General features: G+C 44.8%; 1 protein-coding gene across 1 annotated transcript; it reads right to left on the reverse strand.

Annotated features, from left to right (window-relative positions):
• Positions 1-1,028: 1,028 nt before the first annotated feature.
• ENDOD1 (endonuclease domain containing 1) lies at positions 1,029-15,754 on the reverse strand. The gene is made up of 2 exons (XM_065422229.1): positions 15,362-15,754; positions 1,029-4,730 (listed from the first exon to the last, which is right to left on the reverse strand). The coding sequence occupies exons 1-2, from the start codon at positions 15,653-15,655 to the stop codon at positions 3,582-3,584; spliced, it is 1,443 nt and encodes a 480-aa protein (XP_065278301.1). The 5' UTR covers positions 15,656-15,754; the 3' UTR covers positions 1,029-3,581.
• Positions 15,755-18,017: the final 2,263 nt, after the last annotated feature.

The raw sequence follows: 18,017 nt of genomic DNA on the forward strand, positions 1-18,017 counted from the left end.
AATGGAGGTACTAACTACATTGTTCTGGCCAATATCCAACTCAGGTATTTGGCTCCTGCCTCCCTACATTCCCCACTGCAGTTTCAGCTGTTTACTGTATTTTTCATCCTGTCCTAAATTACTGTGCAATGTTACGATGCTAAAAAAATAACTGCCATGATTCACCCCAGAGATAGTTGCATTTCATGATGAATAAAATGATCTCTCTCTCTCGATCTCCCTCTCTAGATAATATATGGGGAAGAGGGGGCATATGCATCTATATAATCTTCATCCTTCACCTATTTCACAAGTATGTGGCGAGGCTTAATTAACTAAGCTGTATAAAGTGCTTTGAGATTTTCAGATGAAAGGTGCTACAGAAGCACAAAATATTGTTAATAACACCACCAGATCCTGAGTAGTGCAGCAACAAATTGAAACTACAACACTGTTCTTTACCCCAGTTAGGTATGGCCCTTTGAGTTGTGTCAGCAGTCTTAATCGTAACGATCCCCAACAATGTAATATGAAGTCTTTCTTTTTTCAAAGTCACTTTAATTTTGTTAATACCACATAGCTCTGAGGATAAGGTCAAGCTCCCACACCATAAGTCATGCCCAGATAAGGCTAATCGCAAACGACAGCCAGTTTACAGCTGTGCATAGCTGTTCTGCAATATTTGTTCTGTGTTTAGGCAGTTTCTCTATAGACTGCTTGGACGTGTAGCATAGTAAAAAATGACCAATGGGATTTGGCACCAATATTGTGCATGTTGGATTGACAACCCTAGAGTCCTCTGTTTCTCCAGGGATCAGGTGCAGCATGGGGAGTAAAGTGTAAACTTCCCCATATGACTCCACCCATATGCCTCTACCCTGACCTGGAGTGATCACCTCTAGGAGTGACAGGTGGCATTGATCTCCAAGTCCATTCACTCCATGGCCTCTCTGCTGCTAAGATATGTTGGGCTGTTTGCTAGGAACTGGTCTGGGACACATAATTTGTTCCACACAGATCCCAAAGCCAGGGTAATAACTTTTAGTCATGATTAAGCTGGGCTGGATTTGAACCAGCCAGAGTTTCTTTATTCCACTGCTAGAATCTGAGCCAACTACTCCCCCCAAATTCAGCCTGTCATTAAATAGAAGTGGTAGGAACGCTGACACATATTGTAATAATGTTTTCTCAGATCCAGAACTGCTCCCAAGTAGCATGTAACAGAACAGCCAGATCCCCCCAGCAGAGACTTTGCATAGAGTTATGCCCACAAATGTAAAAGCATAGATGAGCTACATAAAAATACAGCAGAATAGTCATGCATAAAAAATGCACAGTGCGGGGTGTGAAGGAACTATGAGGAGGGTCAGTGCGTGTCTCTTCTACAACTTCTTACCGCATTTGTGTGCTTGCAGACTGAATCAACAGAAGCAAACGTTGATGCAGTCAGCAAGGATCACTCTCAAGGGACAAAGCTTATACAGTAACAAGAAATCAAAACTCCTTCCCCTGATTCTCTTTCCAAGGGGAGGTGTAAGCTGAGCTGAAGTTAGGCCCTTGTTTATTGGGGAGCAGACAGATCGTGCCCCTGCACCATGTCCCCTTAGTATGCAGGACCACTGAGTTTGGAGGGGGGCTCGGTTGAGCTAAACTGTGACCTCCCCTGTAAAGCCCTTTGCTTAGGATCTCATCTGCCCGCTGCTGTATTCCAGATGCAGTGAGTCACCACTCACCCAGACGCCAATGGCATGCCTGCTTGGGGCTGGGGGATCTCCAGGGGGACAGAGGACAATAGGGGAGGTGTCCAGCACTGGGATGTGCACTTGTGGAGGGTCTGGGAGCTAGTGGATGGGTATGTCCTGTCAGCAGGAGGAGGGGCACAAGTGCTGTTGTGATAAAGTGACAGGAGCCCGGGTTCCCCTCAAGCTCTATTAGCATCAAGCAGCTTGTGTTTCACACTGTGTGTCACTGGGGCAATTACAGTCACGCCAACCCTTCAACCTGTCACTGATGGGCTGGGGCCTCCTCCACCCTGGGGCCTCCTGCCCCTACCAGTTTTGCCTGCACCAGCCCTGATGAGCTAACTTAGTGCGAGTGACCGACCCCCCTGCCCCAAACCTACTGCAGGATGCTGCAGATCACCATTTCCCCAGCCCGATGGACTTCTGCCTCATCCTGCTTTCCTAGCTCACCCCCATGGACTTCCATAACCTTCCAACCTGACTTCACTGGGAGTTTGGGGTGCATGAGGACCACAGGCTGGTTCCTCAGATCTGCTTCCCCTCTCACTGGATGTAGGTAGGCGGGAGACAGAACACTGCCAGGTATCAACCGGCCTTCCTAGGGCCAAATTCTGCCACCCTTGCTCACGCCGATTCATCCCTCACACTGCAGATAGCCTCCCTGTAAGTCAATGGGTATTCTTGCGGAGTGAGAGATTACTCAGCGTTAGAGTGGCAGAACCTGGCCCCTCATCATTAGTGTTCCTCATCTGCCCTTTGTCATTGCATGCAAGGCCTTGCACTGACTGTGTTTGTTCAGACCAACCAGGATGATACAGTCACGTATTTGTCGCCTCAGCCTGAAACACGGGTGGAGGGTTCCTTGCAGCTGAGTCAGGCTCCCAGTGCACATAAAAGAAAAAAAAGGGCGAACGCAACTGAGTCCCAAAGCTTGCAGAGCTTTCCAGACGAGTTGGCATGGAAGCATGTATTTGGGAGACTTTGGTCTCTAATCGGAGGCAACGGGTGGGGGTTTGTTTGGGGTATTAGGGTGTGATCCAAAGCCAGTAGAAAGACTATTTTGGACTTCACTGAGCTTTGGATCGGGCCCACATTGAATAAAGACCTCAGGTCTTGGATAATTGTTTGGTACCAATGGTCAGTTTAAAAAGTTATGGGGAGTTAAGGAAAACGGTAAATATCCCCCCACACCCCACCAAGCAACTGGTAATTCTCTGATTTACTCTCACTAAGGGCCATTCCATCCATTTCAGCTGCCTTGAAAGGCCAAGGGATGAGAATTATCAGCTAAGGCCAAGGGATGAGAATTATCAGCTAAAACACACCAGCCCAAATTCTGCCCTCAGTTCCTTCCACAAAACCCCACTGAAGTCAATAGTGCAACTAAAGGCAGAATTAATCTCTATGTGGTTTCTTCCCATGCAATAATCTTAGCAGAGGGGAGGGTCAGCATAAGCCCCTTATCTACCCGCACCAATGGACACATGCTTCTGCTGTGCCTTTGTAGCACTGGCCATGAACAGGCATCAGCATTTTCCTATTTTAGTAGTGAAGGAATAACTTTGTGCTACACTCAGCGTGTCTCATAGCGGAAGCAGCTTGACATTGGCCTTGAAATCCACAGACAGCTTGTCACCCCGGTTGAAACCCTGAACACTTTACAATAAGTGGAAGTCGATTTGTAATGGAATCCCCTTTTGAAGTGCCATAGGCCCTCCATGTGACCACCAGATTGGTTTGGTGTTATTAATGTCACTGCAATAAATACCAACAAGAATTGTCAGCATTGGTCCCGTATCAGAACATATTGCCCCACTTTTCTTTCACCACATGTCTGTGCAGTTCTGTTTGCCGTCCCTATCAGTCATCAGAAGAGAGCTTAGGGACAAACTTTTTGCCTAGGTGAGTAGCTATGTAATAAAAGCCGGACATCATGGCAGCTGTGGCATCGACAATGAGTGAGCAAGTGCCGCCAACTCCAGCGGCCATATCTTTGAGGACGATGGGAACGGCACAGAGAGTGTCCAAGGGGAAAGCCAGGATATGAAGGAAGAGTCCAATGGGGACGCTGAGAATCCTGTAGATGAGGCTCAGGGTGTTCTGGAAGATCCGGACAAAGCCCAGGATGATGTTTGCTGCGACCTTGGCCACATCCCTGGGGATGTTCACCAGCACTGTGCTGATTTCTTTGCCATAGGACACCACTCCGTTCCATAAGCTGTAGAGTCCGCCCATTGCAGTGTTGCTGAGCTGCTTGACGACATACCACAGGAAATAACACGTGTATCTCACCACCTCCACCAACACATAGCCGATGATTCTCAGCAGCTTGGTGAAAGGGGCCGCAACGATGCCGGCTACTCTTTTCAGCAGGCTGCCCTCTTCGCGCTTGTGCCAGCCGACTCTCCCGGCCGTAGTTTGCACTATGGGCTCTTCAGACTGGATCTGGTTTATGGTTTGCAATATAGCTTCCATTTTCTCCTGGCTTTGGCTGCCTCCCCCACAATTGCTCTTAAACAAGTGAGCTCCTGAAGGAAGCTGCTTCTCCAGCTCTTGCACAGACAGGTCTTCTATACTGTTTTCACCAATCGGACGTTTCACAAAGCCCACAGACCATACCTCTGGAGCATCACAGCAAGCTGCCAGCCAGAGAAACTCTGGTATGGACACCTTGTCTTTAACTCTGAGGCTGGATGGAACAGCACCTGCAACAAGATACAGGCGAGCCCCGTTTTCACAATGTGGGGCCAAAGCTTGCTCTACTATATTCTCAACGTCCTTGTGCCAGCTTTCACTGAGAGAGGGAGTCATAGGGACAGCATTAGTAAGGGTGTATGTGGCTAGCTGAAAATCATCTTCATTGAGGGAACTGGGGTTTAGCTGCCCTCTCTCATAACCAGAGTCCACATAGTCTGTGGTCAGGGCTTGGTTTGCTCCAAGGTTGTTCACTGAGCCAACAGCAATAGCTTCATGCACCATTTCCTCCAGGTCATTTCCAGGATCATCTATCTGAGACACAAAAGAGAACAATTACTGGATGCGGCTTACCTTGCTGCACACTATGAAGCTACATTCAAAATATGCATGGAAATGCACTTATAGCTCACCCACTGCGACACCCCGGTCAACAGATGATATGAATCCATCCATCTTTTCTATTTTTCCTGTAGCTCTTCAGATTAATAGATATATGGCCAGAAGGGATTTTGATGATCTAGTCTGACCTCCTGCATAACACAGGCCATACCATTTCACCCAGTAATTCCTGCATCAAGCCTGTTATTTGTGGTTGAGCTGGACTACAGTATATATTTTAGAAAGCATCCCGTCCTAATTTAAAGACTTCAGATGATGGAGAATGGAGCACATCACTTGGGTGCAGCAGACAGCATACAGAGACTGTATGTCCCCAGCTATTCTATGGGATCAGTGCTGTAGGTGTGGTAAACTCATTTTTGTAATTCCTGTACTAGGAACTCTTAGCTAGTAATTCCTGAACCAGACATTCTTGCATGGAGTCTTACTTGGAGTGACAATGGAGTCATGCAAGCAAATTAACAAGCCGTCTGAGCAGGAACACAGAGTACTGAGCGTAGTCGAAGCAATGTCTGCCCTGTTCTTTCCCAGGATACTACAGCTCTATCTGTTCGTCAGTCATTCTTTCTTGACACGTCCTACATCCTTCTTTTGGAAATTTAAACTGCATGGTCCAAAGTCTGTCCCAAATCACACCCTAGGCAGCCCGAATGGCCAGGTGTCTTTTGTATTTAGACAGGCTTACTTGGGCAGGATGGTTCCAACAGTTTGTGATCTTAGCATCTTATACACATGTTGCATCATCTGTCTCTTATTTCATTTCTTAATTGACTTATTTAAGCTATAAGTATTGTACATAAAACATAGGAATTGCCATAGGGATCAGATCGCTGGTCTGTTTAGACCAGTATCCAAAAGTGCCCAGATGCTTCAGAAGAAAGTGCAAGAAGCTCCATGGAAGGCTGATATGGGGTAATTTTCCCCCACCCCTCCCCGAGTGTCTCACTCTTACCCTTAATAGTCAGAGATTGGCTTAAACTCAGAAGAATAAAGTTTTATATTCTTTCCAAAATTTGTATTAGCATTAGCTATTACAGGTAGGTGTTCCTGTTATCCATATAAATGTCCAATCCCTCTTTCAGTCTTGCTAAATTCTTGCTCCTCAGTGACATCCTGTGGCAATGAGTTCCACTGTCTAATTGCAGGTTATGTGAAAGTTCCTTTTATCATTTTTGAATGTGCCACCTTTCAACATAATTGAATGTCCCCTTGTTCTTGTGTTATGAGGCAGGCAGAAGAGAAGTTCCTGCTGTACTTTCTCTAGACTATTCATTATTTTATATACTTTTATCATGTCCCCCCTTATTCATCTCCTCTCTAAGGTAAACAACCCTAATCTTTTCAATCTCTCTCCATATGAGCATTTTTCCAGGCCCTTGATCATTCTTGTTGCCATTGTCTGACACCTAGTAGTTCTGCAATATCCTTTTTGGAGACCAATACACATTGTTACAGATTAGGCCATATGACTCATTTTGATGCATTATAATATTTTCTGTATTATTGTCATCCTGTTCTTCATGCAACCTAACATCTTGTTTGCTTTTCTGATTGCAGCCTTGGTCATGGGCAGAAGTCTTCACTAAGTTGTCCCCAGTATACCCAGGCCTCTTTCCTGTGATGAATTTTGTATGTGAATGGAATGATGGAGACAACACATAGACTCCATCATGTGTCATTACCAAACAGTGAGGGGTACTGTATACAGAACATGTGGCATGAACTTAATTTTCCAAGCACAGCAGTTTGTGAATGCAAAACTTCATAGTTACGAATCAGGTAGCTATGTGCAGCTGAGTATGTAGGCCGCCAATTGTCTGCTTTAGATGTGCAGCTGCAGGATTTGGGGTTCAATTCACTTTGAACATTTGGTCATTTGTTCCAAGGGTAAAAATATCAGAACAGGCAGTTTATGCTGCAACTGTCAACACTGGCAACCAGCAACATTTCTTTCCTTGATGCCTCCCACTATTATTAGTCTTTTCATGCAGCCGTTATATTTGACACAACCTCCAAGTGCTGCGAGTGTTCTCTTTCTCTTTAACGGCGCTCCAGGAAGGCTGTCTCCAGCACCATTTCAAACGCAGATACAGGCACTGTTGCAGAACTCTCGTGGGCTGTAACCCAGTCAAAATGAACCTGCGCTCATTTAGTGTGCGGACACCTATAGCTGTCTTTGGCACTTGCCTGGCCCCCATTACCAGAGTATCTGGCACCTCACAATCTTTAATGTAATCTCAGTCTTTTTCAGGTCCCTTCTTGAGATCTGAAGAAGAGCTCTGTGAAGCTGGAAAGCTTCTCTCTTCTACCAACAGACGTTGCTCCAATAAAAGATATTACCTCACCCACCTCGTCTCTCTCATATCCTTCAACAACGCTACAAACAATATTGAATGTACTTATCCTCACAACACCCCAGTGAAGGAGCTACCATTTTACAGGCAGGGAACCAGTCTAATAGGGTTGAGAGTTTAGACTGCATGCTTACATTTTATTTTATTTTGATAACCACTCTGACTTTTTGCCTATCACTTATAATCACTTAAAATCTATCTTTTGTAGTCAATACATGTGTTTAACTGTTTATCTTTACCAGTGAGTTTGCCTGAAGTGTTTGGAAATCTGCTCAGATTTACAAAGGCTGGTGTATGTCCACTTTCCATTGATGAAGTGGTGAACCAATTAATAAACGTGCACTGCTTGTCTTGAGCAGTGCAAGATGGTATATTCCTGAGGTACAAGGCTTGGAGCTGGGGGGATTTGGCTGGTGCCTTTCTCTGTGTGATTCATGAGTGGCTCTGGGAACATTCATGCAATCTAGCTGGGTGTGGAGCTCCACATGAGGTTGTGCTGAGTGATAACAGTGCCTGGAGGGGTTTGCTACTTGTCACTATCAAAGCTCTGTGAGAGACAGCCCAGGATGGAGAGTTAAGGGGGCACAGCAGTCCCACTGTCCCAGGCTGCACCCCGGGGATCCCGTCACACACTTCCAAAGTAAAGTAAGGCTATTTTAATGCTGAATAACAGCATCCACACAGGGGATTTAATACAGTTTAACAAATCCACTTCAAAGTCACATGTTTAGTTAATTTGGACTAACTTTCCTGGATGTTCCTGTGTATATAAGCCTTAGTGACTTTTCCAGGGTCACACAGGAAGTCTGTGGCAGAGCAGGGAATTGAACCAGGGCCTGCTAGCACACAAACCACTGGACCATCCTTCTTCTCTATAAATATATTCCATTAAAAATCCTGACTGCTGGATCACTGCACATTGCATGGCTAACCAAATGTGATAAATGAAGGGGAGGGGTAGGTCCCTTTTATGGACACCCACCCAGCCAGTAGCTATAAAATCCCTCTGAGTAGCTGTTCTCTAATTGCTCTACCTGTAAAGGGTTACAAAGTTTCACTGCTATGCATAGGTAAAAGGAAGTGAGTGGGCACCTGGCCAAAAGAGCCAATGGGAAGGCTAGAACTTAAAAAAATTGATACAAGACTCCCCTTTTGTTTGTCTATGGTTGATCTCCTGGAGAGAAGGGACAGAGCAGCTATGCTGTAAGAAGCTTTGGGACAGGTATGAAAAATCATCAGTATCATACCTAGAAACTACTAATTTAAAACCCCAGATATGTAAGTAGATCAGGAAATGTCTAGGAAGATGAGATTAGGTTTATTTATTTTAATTTTTTATGGCTTGTGGATTCCTCTGTGCTAACCACAGGTGCTTTTGTTTTGCTTGTAACCTTTAAGCTGGATCTCAAGAAACTATTCTTGATGCTTAATCCTTGTAGTTGCTCTTTTTAAATCTAGCAATAGCCTGAGTTCCCAGATGTATTTTCTTCCTTTTGTTTTTTTTTATAAAATTTACCTTTTTTAAGAATAGAACTGGATTTTTGTGTGCTAAGAGGTTTGTGCATATGTTGTTTAATTAGCTGGTGGCAACAGTTGATTTCTTTTGTTTTCTTTCTCAGTTTTTCTCCGAAGGGGTGTGGGTGAAATGACTTGAAGATACCCCACAGGAAGGAATTCCCAAGTGCGCCTTCCTGGGTTCTCAAAGGGGTTCTGCACTTGGGTGGTGGCAGCATCTACCAATCCAAAGTCAGAGAAAAGCTGTAACTTTGGGAGTTTAATACAAGCCTGGAGTGGCCAGTATTAATTTTTAGAATCCTTGCAGGTCTGCACTCGAAGGGCCAGAGTGGAGAATTAGCCTTGACATGTTTTTTGTTTATTTGTTTGTTTGTTTTTGTTTTTTTCAGTAAGATTTTTTAAAGCTTTACAGGTAGAACAATTAGAGAACAGCTACTCTGAGGGATTTTATAGCTACTGGCTGGCTGTCCATAAAAGGGAGCTCCCCGCCTCCCCCCCACACACACACTTCATTTATCACACCAACAGTGGAAGCTATTGACATTCCTTTTATGTCACATCAAATTATTACCTCTGTGCTACTTTTGGCAAATATTTCTCATACATCCCTGAAGAAGCAGACATGTTACATTGGAGGAGTCAAGTGACGATCCAAGTTACATCATGATCTATTACAAAATTTCATGGGATAGCTCTTAGTCGCTCCAGAGTAAAAAAGAAGTTGCTGTGTGATACTTCACTATATCTGTGTGCGTACCTACCGGTATGCACATAACTGTGTTCATGCATGTATAGCGGTCATGTCTGGGTGCATATGGCTGTGTACATGTCACTCATGAAATGACTTAGATGATAACTGGTGTCACCACTTTTCTAGAGGTGCTAGAGGGCCGTGTGCTGTGCAGATTCCCTTAGGAGCCCCAGTCTGACTCAGCATCGCACAGAACAATCTCGAATATCATCACTATTCGTCTTCACTTTCTACCTGCATGACTCATTGTCAGAGCGAGTGCTAGGCATAAGCAGACCAAGCAATTGCTTAGAGCCCTGAGCAACTCAATGGGGCCCCTTATTTGCTTTTTATTATGTGTGTTGTGTGTGTGGAGGCCCCCAATGAGTTAGCACCACCTCTGCTCACTGCTGCATCTTTGTTTGCTTATTTCTGGAGAGACAGAGGTCTGATCTGCAGTGCACTGCAGCCCTATACTGGTAAAATTACGTTGCGCAGGGGTGTGAAAAATCCACCAAACTTCTCCTGCCAACATAGCTACACTGGTGGGAAAGCTCTCTCCCATCGGCGTAGAGCGTCTTCATTAAAGCGCTACGTGGCGCAGCTGCAGCGTTTTAAGTGTAGACTTGCCCAGACAGTTGTAGAAAAATCCACTCACTTGCTCCTTAGTGTTTTGATTCTTAGCACTGATTTTCCAATTACAGGTCTATTTGCCAATTTGTGGAAGGTGTTTTTCTTCACTTCCTGTCCTAAACAACCATGTAATGTTGCCACACAGTAGTAATCAGTTGCTTTCTTCCACCATGGAGGTGGCTGCATTTCAGAGATTGTTGAATGGGATGCCTGTATATATGGTAGTTGTAAAGTGAAAAACCTGGTATGTGATCATATAATTAAAGACTGTATCATGATGCATGTGTACAAAGCAGGGTGTGTGTGTATTAAGGTTGCACAGGCAACTTAAATTCTGGCATTTCCTAACTTTTGAGTATTTGACTTTGCACCTTTAACACTTTCTTAGTACATTATGTAATGTATGGCAGTACCACCTAGGGGACTCAACCAGGGCAAGGTCCTATTGTGCTAGACACTGTATAAACATATAGTTAATGACATCCCCTGCCCCAGAAAACTTATAGTCCAAAACCCAAGACATAAGAGAAGGATGAAACAAGTGAGCAAGGAGGGGAGGACAGGGGAACAAAAATAATAGGGTGCTTTTGCATTGCCTAGCTATGTGCAGAATTTATGGCAAGATCTTGTAGTGCTTTAAGGCATTTTTAGTAAGGCATTTGATACGGTCTCGCATGATATTCTTATCGACAAACTAGGCAAATACAATTTAGATGGGGCTACTATAAGGTGGGTGCATAACTGGCTGGATAACCGTACTCAGAGAGTTGTTATTAATGGTTCCCAATCCTGCTGGAAAGGCATAACGAGTGGGGTTCCGCAGGGGTCTGTTTTGGGACCGGCTCTGTTCAATATCTTCATTAACGACTTAGATATTGGCATAGAAAGTACGCTTATTAAGTTTGCAGATGATACCAAACTGGGAGGGATTGCAACTGCTTTGGAGGACAGAGTCATAATTCAAAATGATCTGGACAAATTGGAGAAATGGTCTGAGTTAAACAGGATGAAGTTTAACAAAGACAAATGCAAAGTGCTCCACTTAGGAAGAAAAAATCAGTTTCACACATACAGAATGGGAAGAGACTGTCTAGGAAGGAGTACGGCAGAAAGGGATCTAGGGGTTATAGTGGACCACAAGCTAAATATGAGTCAACAGTGTGATGCTGTTGCAAAAAAAGCAAACATGATTCTGGGATGTATTAACAGGTGTGTTGTGAGCAAGACACGAGAAGTCATTCTTCCGCTCTACTCTGCTCTGGTTAGGCCTCAGCTGGAGTATTGTGTCCAGTTCTGGGCACCGCATTTCAAGAAAGATGTGGAGAAATTGGAAAGGGTCCAGAGAAGAGCAACAAGAATGATTAAAGGTCTTGAGAACATGACCTATGAAGGAAGGCTGAAAGAATTGGGTTTGTTTAGTTTGGAAAAGAGAAGACTGAGAGGGGACATGATAGCAGTTTTCAGGTATCTAAAAGGGTGTCATAAGGAGGAGGGAGAAAACTTGTTCACCTTAGCCTCTAAGGATAGAACAAGAAGCAATGGGCTTAAACTGCAGCAAGGGAGGTCTAGGTTGGACATTAGGAAAAAGTTCCTAACTGTCAGGGTGGTTAAACACTGGAATAAATTGCCTAGGGAGGTTGTGGAATCTCCATCTCTGGAGATATTTAAGAGTAGGTTAGATAAATGTCTATCAGGGATGGTCTAGACAGTATTTGGTCCTGCCATGTGGGCAGGGGACTGGACTCGATGACCTCTCGAGGTCCCTTCCAGTCCTTGAATCTATGAATCTATGACAGGTTTCAGAGTAGCAGCCGTGTTAGTCTGTATCCGCAAAAATAACAGGAGTACTTGTGGCACCTTAGAGACTAACAAATTTATTAGGGCATAAGCTTTCGTGGGCTACAACCCACTTCTTCGGATGCCTAATAAATTTGTTAGTCTCTAAGGTGCCACAAGTACTCCTGTTATTTTTATGAATCTATGAATTTAATGGAAAGTACCATGAGAATTGCTTCAATACTACACTGCAATCCCTTCTCAGGCACAGCTCCCACCAGTGTTAAAGATCAGATCCTTGGGTCTCCGTTAAAGCATTGCTTTTCAAGGATTTCCATAGATAAGGCTTTTTGTCTGGCAATCTCTGCTCCTTGATTAAGCTGTTGTTGGTATTGGGGAAGCTGCTTTGTCTATACCGACCTAGATCCATATTTGTGTTTAAATGATCCAGTCTTTTAAATAGGAACAACAGTTTTGATTTAGGGAACATTTGGAGGTTGAAAACTAAAAGCAAACCAAAACAACAAGCAAAAGTGAAGGGAATGGGCCTTTTAAATACCGGCAAATGGATCTGGTTAGACAGAGAGTGCAAACTGGATTTCTCTGGTCTAGCACATTTCATAGCAGCTCAGTACAGGGAAGAAAAATCTAACGCTCCTCCTTTATCTCACATCATCATTGATCAAAATCAAGCAGGGCTCACTGGGGCCAGATTCTGATCTCACAGACACTGATGCAAAGCTGGAATAACTCCATAGCAGTCAATGGTGTTACACTGTGTGAAGTCAGAGCAGCTAAGAGTATCAGAGGGGTAGCCGTGTTAGTCTGTATCCACAAAAACAATGAGGAGTCCGCTGCCATCTTAAAGACTAACAGATTTATTTGGGCATAAGCTTTCGTGGGTAAAAAAACACTTTATTTCAAGCCCTGAGTTTTGGGTATATAGTAGAACCTCGGAGTTACGAACACCAGGGATACGAACTGACCAGTCAACCACCACGTCATTTGGAACCGGAAATATGCAATCAGGCAGCAAAGACAAAAAAATTAAAAAAAGGAAATACTGTATAGTACAGTACTGTGTTAAACCTAAACTACTACAAAAATAAAGGGAAAATGTAAAAAAAAAAAAGATTTGACAAGGTAAAGAAACTGTTTAACAGTTTCTGTGTTTAATTTAAATGAAGATGGTTAAAAGCAGCATTTTTCTTCTGTATATTAACATTTCAAAGTTGTGTTAAGTCAATGTTCAGTTGTAAACTTTTGAAAGACCAACCATAACAATTTGTTCAGAGTTACAAACAACCTCCATTCCCGAAGTTCTACTTATTATAAAATAGTGACTGGCCCAGGTAATTCAGTGTATAATGCACAGGGATGCAGTGGTTTCTCAAATTGCTGCACTTGCTCAGGAATGACAGGTCTATAATCGGGGCTGATGAGAAGAGTGGACCAAGGGGAAGACCCCTGTGAAAGTGACTAGATTTTTGAAACAGGAAACCTAAATATTGTGGCAAGGAAGTTTTAGCAGCTGGGAGTGTGGCCGGTCACTGGGTAACAAGGAGGTTTGGCTGCTGAGTGGATGCGTGTTTGGGGAGGGGGTGGGTGGCTGGGAGAAGGGGATAAGAGGGCTTGACCATTGGGTGCAGGAACAAATTCAAGGTGCTTAGCGTGAGGTATGTAGGAGGCCTGGGTGCTTGAAAGAGGGGACACAGGGAGATATGGCAGCTGGAAGTAAGGGTCAGGCTGGGTACGCTTATGCCTGGCTGGGGCAGGAGGGCTCGGCAGCTGGGCAGGGCACCTTCCTTGTTGCTGTGTTCTGCTGCCTATGTGACACAGTTGGCAGATGTTGTTCTCTTGTCTAGGTCCTTTTGAACCCACAGCTATTAAAGATTCCTATGCATTATTCAGCTTGGTAATTACATGGCTTTAAAGAGGCTTTTCTCTTTTTCAGGTGGCAGGTGGCCACCTTTGACAGGCGGCTGTGTAAAATGGAACAAACGCTAGATGAACGGCAACAATGAACACCGGCTACAGTGACAGAGAGGAAGGATGAGCTTGTGGCTAAGACAGGGGCGCAGGATAGCCAGGGGGCACTGGAAAAGTTTTTATAGTGGGGGTGCTGAGAGCCATTGAACCAAACTGCAAACCCTGTATATGATGGAAACCTCTTCAAGCCAGGGGGTGCGGCAGCACCCCCAGCACCCCTAGCTCCAGCACCTATAAGAAGAGCTGGGTTCAATTCTAGTACTTTCAGTGTGACTTTGGGCACGTCATTCAGTCTCTGTGTGCCTCAGTTCCCCATCTGGAAAATGAGGCAAATAGCAAGTCCCTTTGTATTTGGATTGTAAGCTCTTTGGGGCAGGGGCTGTCTCTTATTGTATGTTTGTACAGTGCCTAGCACAAAGGAGCCAAGATTTTAGATGGGGCCTCTAGGTGCTACTCTAGTACAAATAATAATTGTCATTGCTGAGTGGTCACCCTTAATATGCGCCAGATTTGCTTTAGCTGAATAGATCAGGTTATGTGCAGTATTATCCTACACTTACTAGTGAAATACCTTGAATATTGCAAATATCAAAGTAAAGTTCTTTAGCTCTCTTAGGCCACTGGTAAGGATTTAAGGGTGAGCACTAAAACATAACAAGGAGTCAGCTAACCATGCAAAGTGTCAGTATAGACAAGAGCAACGGACACTCAGGTAACATTTTTTTAACTGAATTCCCCTGCCTTGACTGAAAACTTTCATAGTGTAGGGCACTATGCTACACCTCTTTCCAGCTACAGTATCTACAACAGAGGGACACAAAGAACTGCCATAGCGTCAACTGTGTGAATCACAAATGTGTGTTTTAGTCCAGTGCAATGAAGTTAATGAGCACTTATCAGCTACTGGATCGGTGCTGGCAACAGAACAAACATCAACTTGTCACTGAAACTTTTAACCCTATGAGCCACAGCCAGTGTCCCCCTCTGTGTTGTGTAATAACTACTAGGTAGCTAGCTGGATAGTTTGCAGTGTTATGGTTGTGTTGGTCCCAGGATATGAGAGAGACAAGGTGGGTGAGGTAATATCTTTTATTGGGCCAACTTCTGTTGGAAGAGACAAGCTTCACAGAGCTCTGACAGACCTGAAGAAGACCTCTGTGAAGCTTGAAAGCTTGTCTTTTCCACTAACAGCAGCTGGGCCAATAAAAGATATTACCTCATCCACCTTGTCTCTCTCAGATAGACAGATAGATCTGGTGGTTTAAAGGGTGAAATCCTTCCTTTTCTTTTTCTTTCTTTCTTTCTTTCTTATTCCATTTTGGATGCAATGCCTTTCAGTTTTCATTGTAAGCACTTTGGGACAAGAGACCATGGATTTGTCCAGGGCTGAACCCAAGAATAAATACTATTTCTAATACATTAGTGTCTAGAAGGATTTCACAGCTCCCTGACTTCTTTGTAAAATTCCATCCCCAACAGTCCAGGATAACTACATGCCTTAACTCTTGAGAAGATTTGCTTGACAGCTATTGGGGAGATTGACTTACCTGCGGTTCAACCAGCCAGCTCTCCTCCCCTCTCTGAGCTGCTTTTGTGTATTTAAAAGCGGAATAAAGAGGAGTCTTGTCCTCCGTGCTGTAGAGCGTTGCGAAGCGTGGCTCTTTGTTGTACTGCTGACAGATTTTCACATAGAAAGACTCCGTAAATCCTTCTGGTGGGGTTTCTCCATAAAAGAACTCATTGCATTCGGCAAAGCCAGCTTCATCCACTCCAACAACCCTGCCCTGGGAAAAGCCAGGGAAAGCAAAGATGCAAAGTGAAAATAAAATTGACATCTTCATGGTCCACTGCCTGGAACCGAGAGAAGCCCTGTCTGTCTCTGCTGGATACGATGCAGGACCTGTGCTCTGCGTAATGCACTGCAGTGAAGCCAGAAAGCGACTGGAATCTGGGTGTAGTGTACAAGGGAAATGAAATATGAAACCGCAGCCGTTCCCTGCAGGGAGTGAGAGCTTACTGCATAGAGCGCATTATGAAACTGAACACGTGCAGGGCTCTGCTGACACACGCCACACAAACAAATGACATGGGCACCAGATCGCTCCCAATGCTCAGAGCTCAGGGCTAATTCAGTGCAGGAGGGAGCTCAATAACTGTTCTGGTTTCTTTGTTGCCCATCATCAGCTGACCAGGCTGGATCTCTGCTCAGAGCCACAGGATGTGTGGAGGAGGAATTCTCTCCGGGGCTACAAAGGGGCTGGGGCAGTTCACTGTAATGCCAACCCCAGCACCCTGAGAGGGGGTCGGTAGCATGCCCTCTCCAGCCACATGCTGGCTAATGTGTAGAGAGTTAGCAGGGTCTTGGCACTACCTGGAGCCGACTCCTCTTTGTCACTTTCGGGGTGGCTATCCCTCAAAAGCTACTAGTGACCTGTGAGTATGATGCTCCCCAGCCATGTTATGCATGGCTCTGATGTCAGGTCGCAGGAAGAGGTGACCTCCCTCTCCCCTTTTGCACCTGTGCAAGGTGAACCACAGTCGCTGGCCCTTAATGCTGAAAAGCCTCAGGCCCAAAGGTCTCGCCTGACCTTTGCAGACCAGGACTGATTAACCAAAGGCAGAAATACAAGAGAGTGGGAGTTGTAGGTGCTCAGCACCTCTGAAATCAGGCCCCTTTAAGAGTCTCAAGTTGGACACACCAGAATTAAGGGACCCATCATCAATGGCTACTTTTGAATATTTTGGCCAAACCTATAGAAGCAGAGAAAATGGTATTTAATGGGAAAACAAACTGGAATGAAAGCCATTCATCACTGTCTGTCGTGATTTCACCTGCCCAATGAGCGTCTGTATATGGCACCTTGGTCAGTCCCATTTTTGCCCTGTGTGATCAACTGGGTAAAGGGGGAGACTGGCCTAACAATGCTTCCATTGGAATCTTCCTGTCATTGCTCGGGAACTGAAGGGCTTACAACAAGAGAGCGATGCAAATAACTGTGGCCCCATAGCATCCATTCTGTAAGGCTGAGAGGGAGCAGGTCAAATCCATCAGCAGATGAAGAAGTGGCTTTTGATGAGAGGGGCAATGGCTGACAGGTAGGAAAAGGAAGGGTTTGGGAGCATCACAAGAGATGCACAGAACTGAAAATGAAGACTAGGTGTGGCATGTTGACACGAAGTGTGACCACCTGGCTAGGGGGATGGTGGAAATGGAGAGAAAAGTGGAAGAAGGTGAAACAAGACTGCCTGCAGGCAAGGAGGCAGAATCAGATGCAGCGACAGACTGGTAATTTTCAGAACAATGGGCGTAGAGAGCATCAGGTGAGAGCCAAGACAATGCATGCTTTCCTGCTGGGGGAGATGGATGGACATGGGTGGGTCTGTTGGTAAGTCCCTCACCAAAACATCAGTAACATACAGATCAGGTCCCACTTAAGTAGCAACCTCCAAACAAGGATCTCAAAGCGCCTAACCCTCACAATCCTCCTATGAAGAAGAGAATGATTAGCTCATTTTTCAGAGGGGGAAACTGAGACATAGAGAGGCTAAAGTGGCTTGCTCAAGGTCACACAGGAAATCTGTGGAAGAGCTGAGAATAGACCAGCTTTAATGATGAGCTTCACCTACAAGGCTTCCCTTACACAGGGAGATGACGTCTAGGAGCAGTACCAAAGCAGGAAAATCTACTGGCACCTTTACTGTGATATTGTCCAGTGGGGGAGCCAGAGGTAGGCTGAGAAAACAGTCTAAAGAACAACAGGAAATGTAGTAAATGGGTTTGGTTTGTTTTCAGACATATGCCTGGTTACCCAACCCTGACAGAAAGTGTTAGTCACACTCAGGAGAGATCATGGAAAAGCGAATGCAGATACCGCTCGCCTGAGCCCAGAAAAGCAAAGAATCGGCTTCAGCTCAAAATCTGGATAGAAAATCTGCGAAAAAGCACCTGGGAAATGAAGAACTGAAACCAGACATGAGGTGTTAGAGTTTGATTAAATTTCAGGCTTACATGTATACAGGTGGCACAGGGTAATGTTTTCACAAGCGCCTAAGGAGCCTAACTCCCATTTTACTGGGCACCCAAGTGCCTAAGTCACTTTTGAAAATGGAACATAGGCTCCTAAGTCACTTGGGTGCTTCTGAAAATGTTACCCCTAATCAAGGATGAATAATATAGGCTTCAGTACAAAACCCCCGGAGGGA

This window comes from Emys orbicularis, chromosome 1 (genome assembly GCF_028017835.1).
Source record: "Emys orbicularis isolate rEmyOrb1 chromosome 1, rEmyOrb1.hap1, whole genome shotgun sequence".
In the NCBI taxonomy this organism is placed as follows: domain Eukaryota; kingdom Metazoa; phylum Chordata; order Testudines; family Emydidae; genus Emys; species Emys orbicularis.

Coding starts and splice junctions, on each gene's coding strand:
- ENDOD1 (XM_065422229.1), bottom strand. CDS start 15,655: ATGAAGATGTCAATTTTATTTTCACTTTGCATCTTTGCTTTCCCTGGC. Junction 4,731..15,361: donor GCTGGCTGGTTGAACCGCAG/GTAAGTCAATCT, acceptor TTTGTGTCTCAG/ATAGATGATCCTGGAAATGA.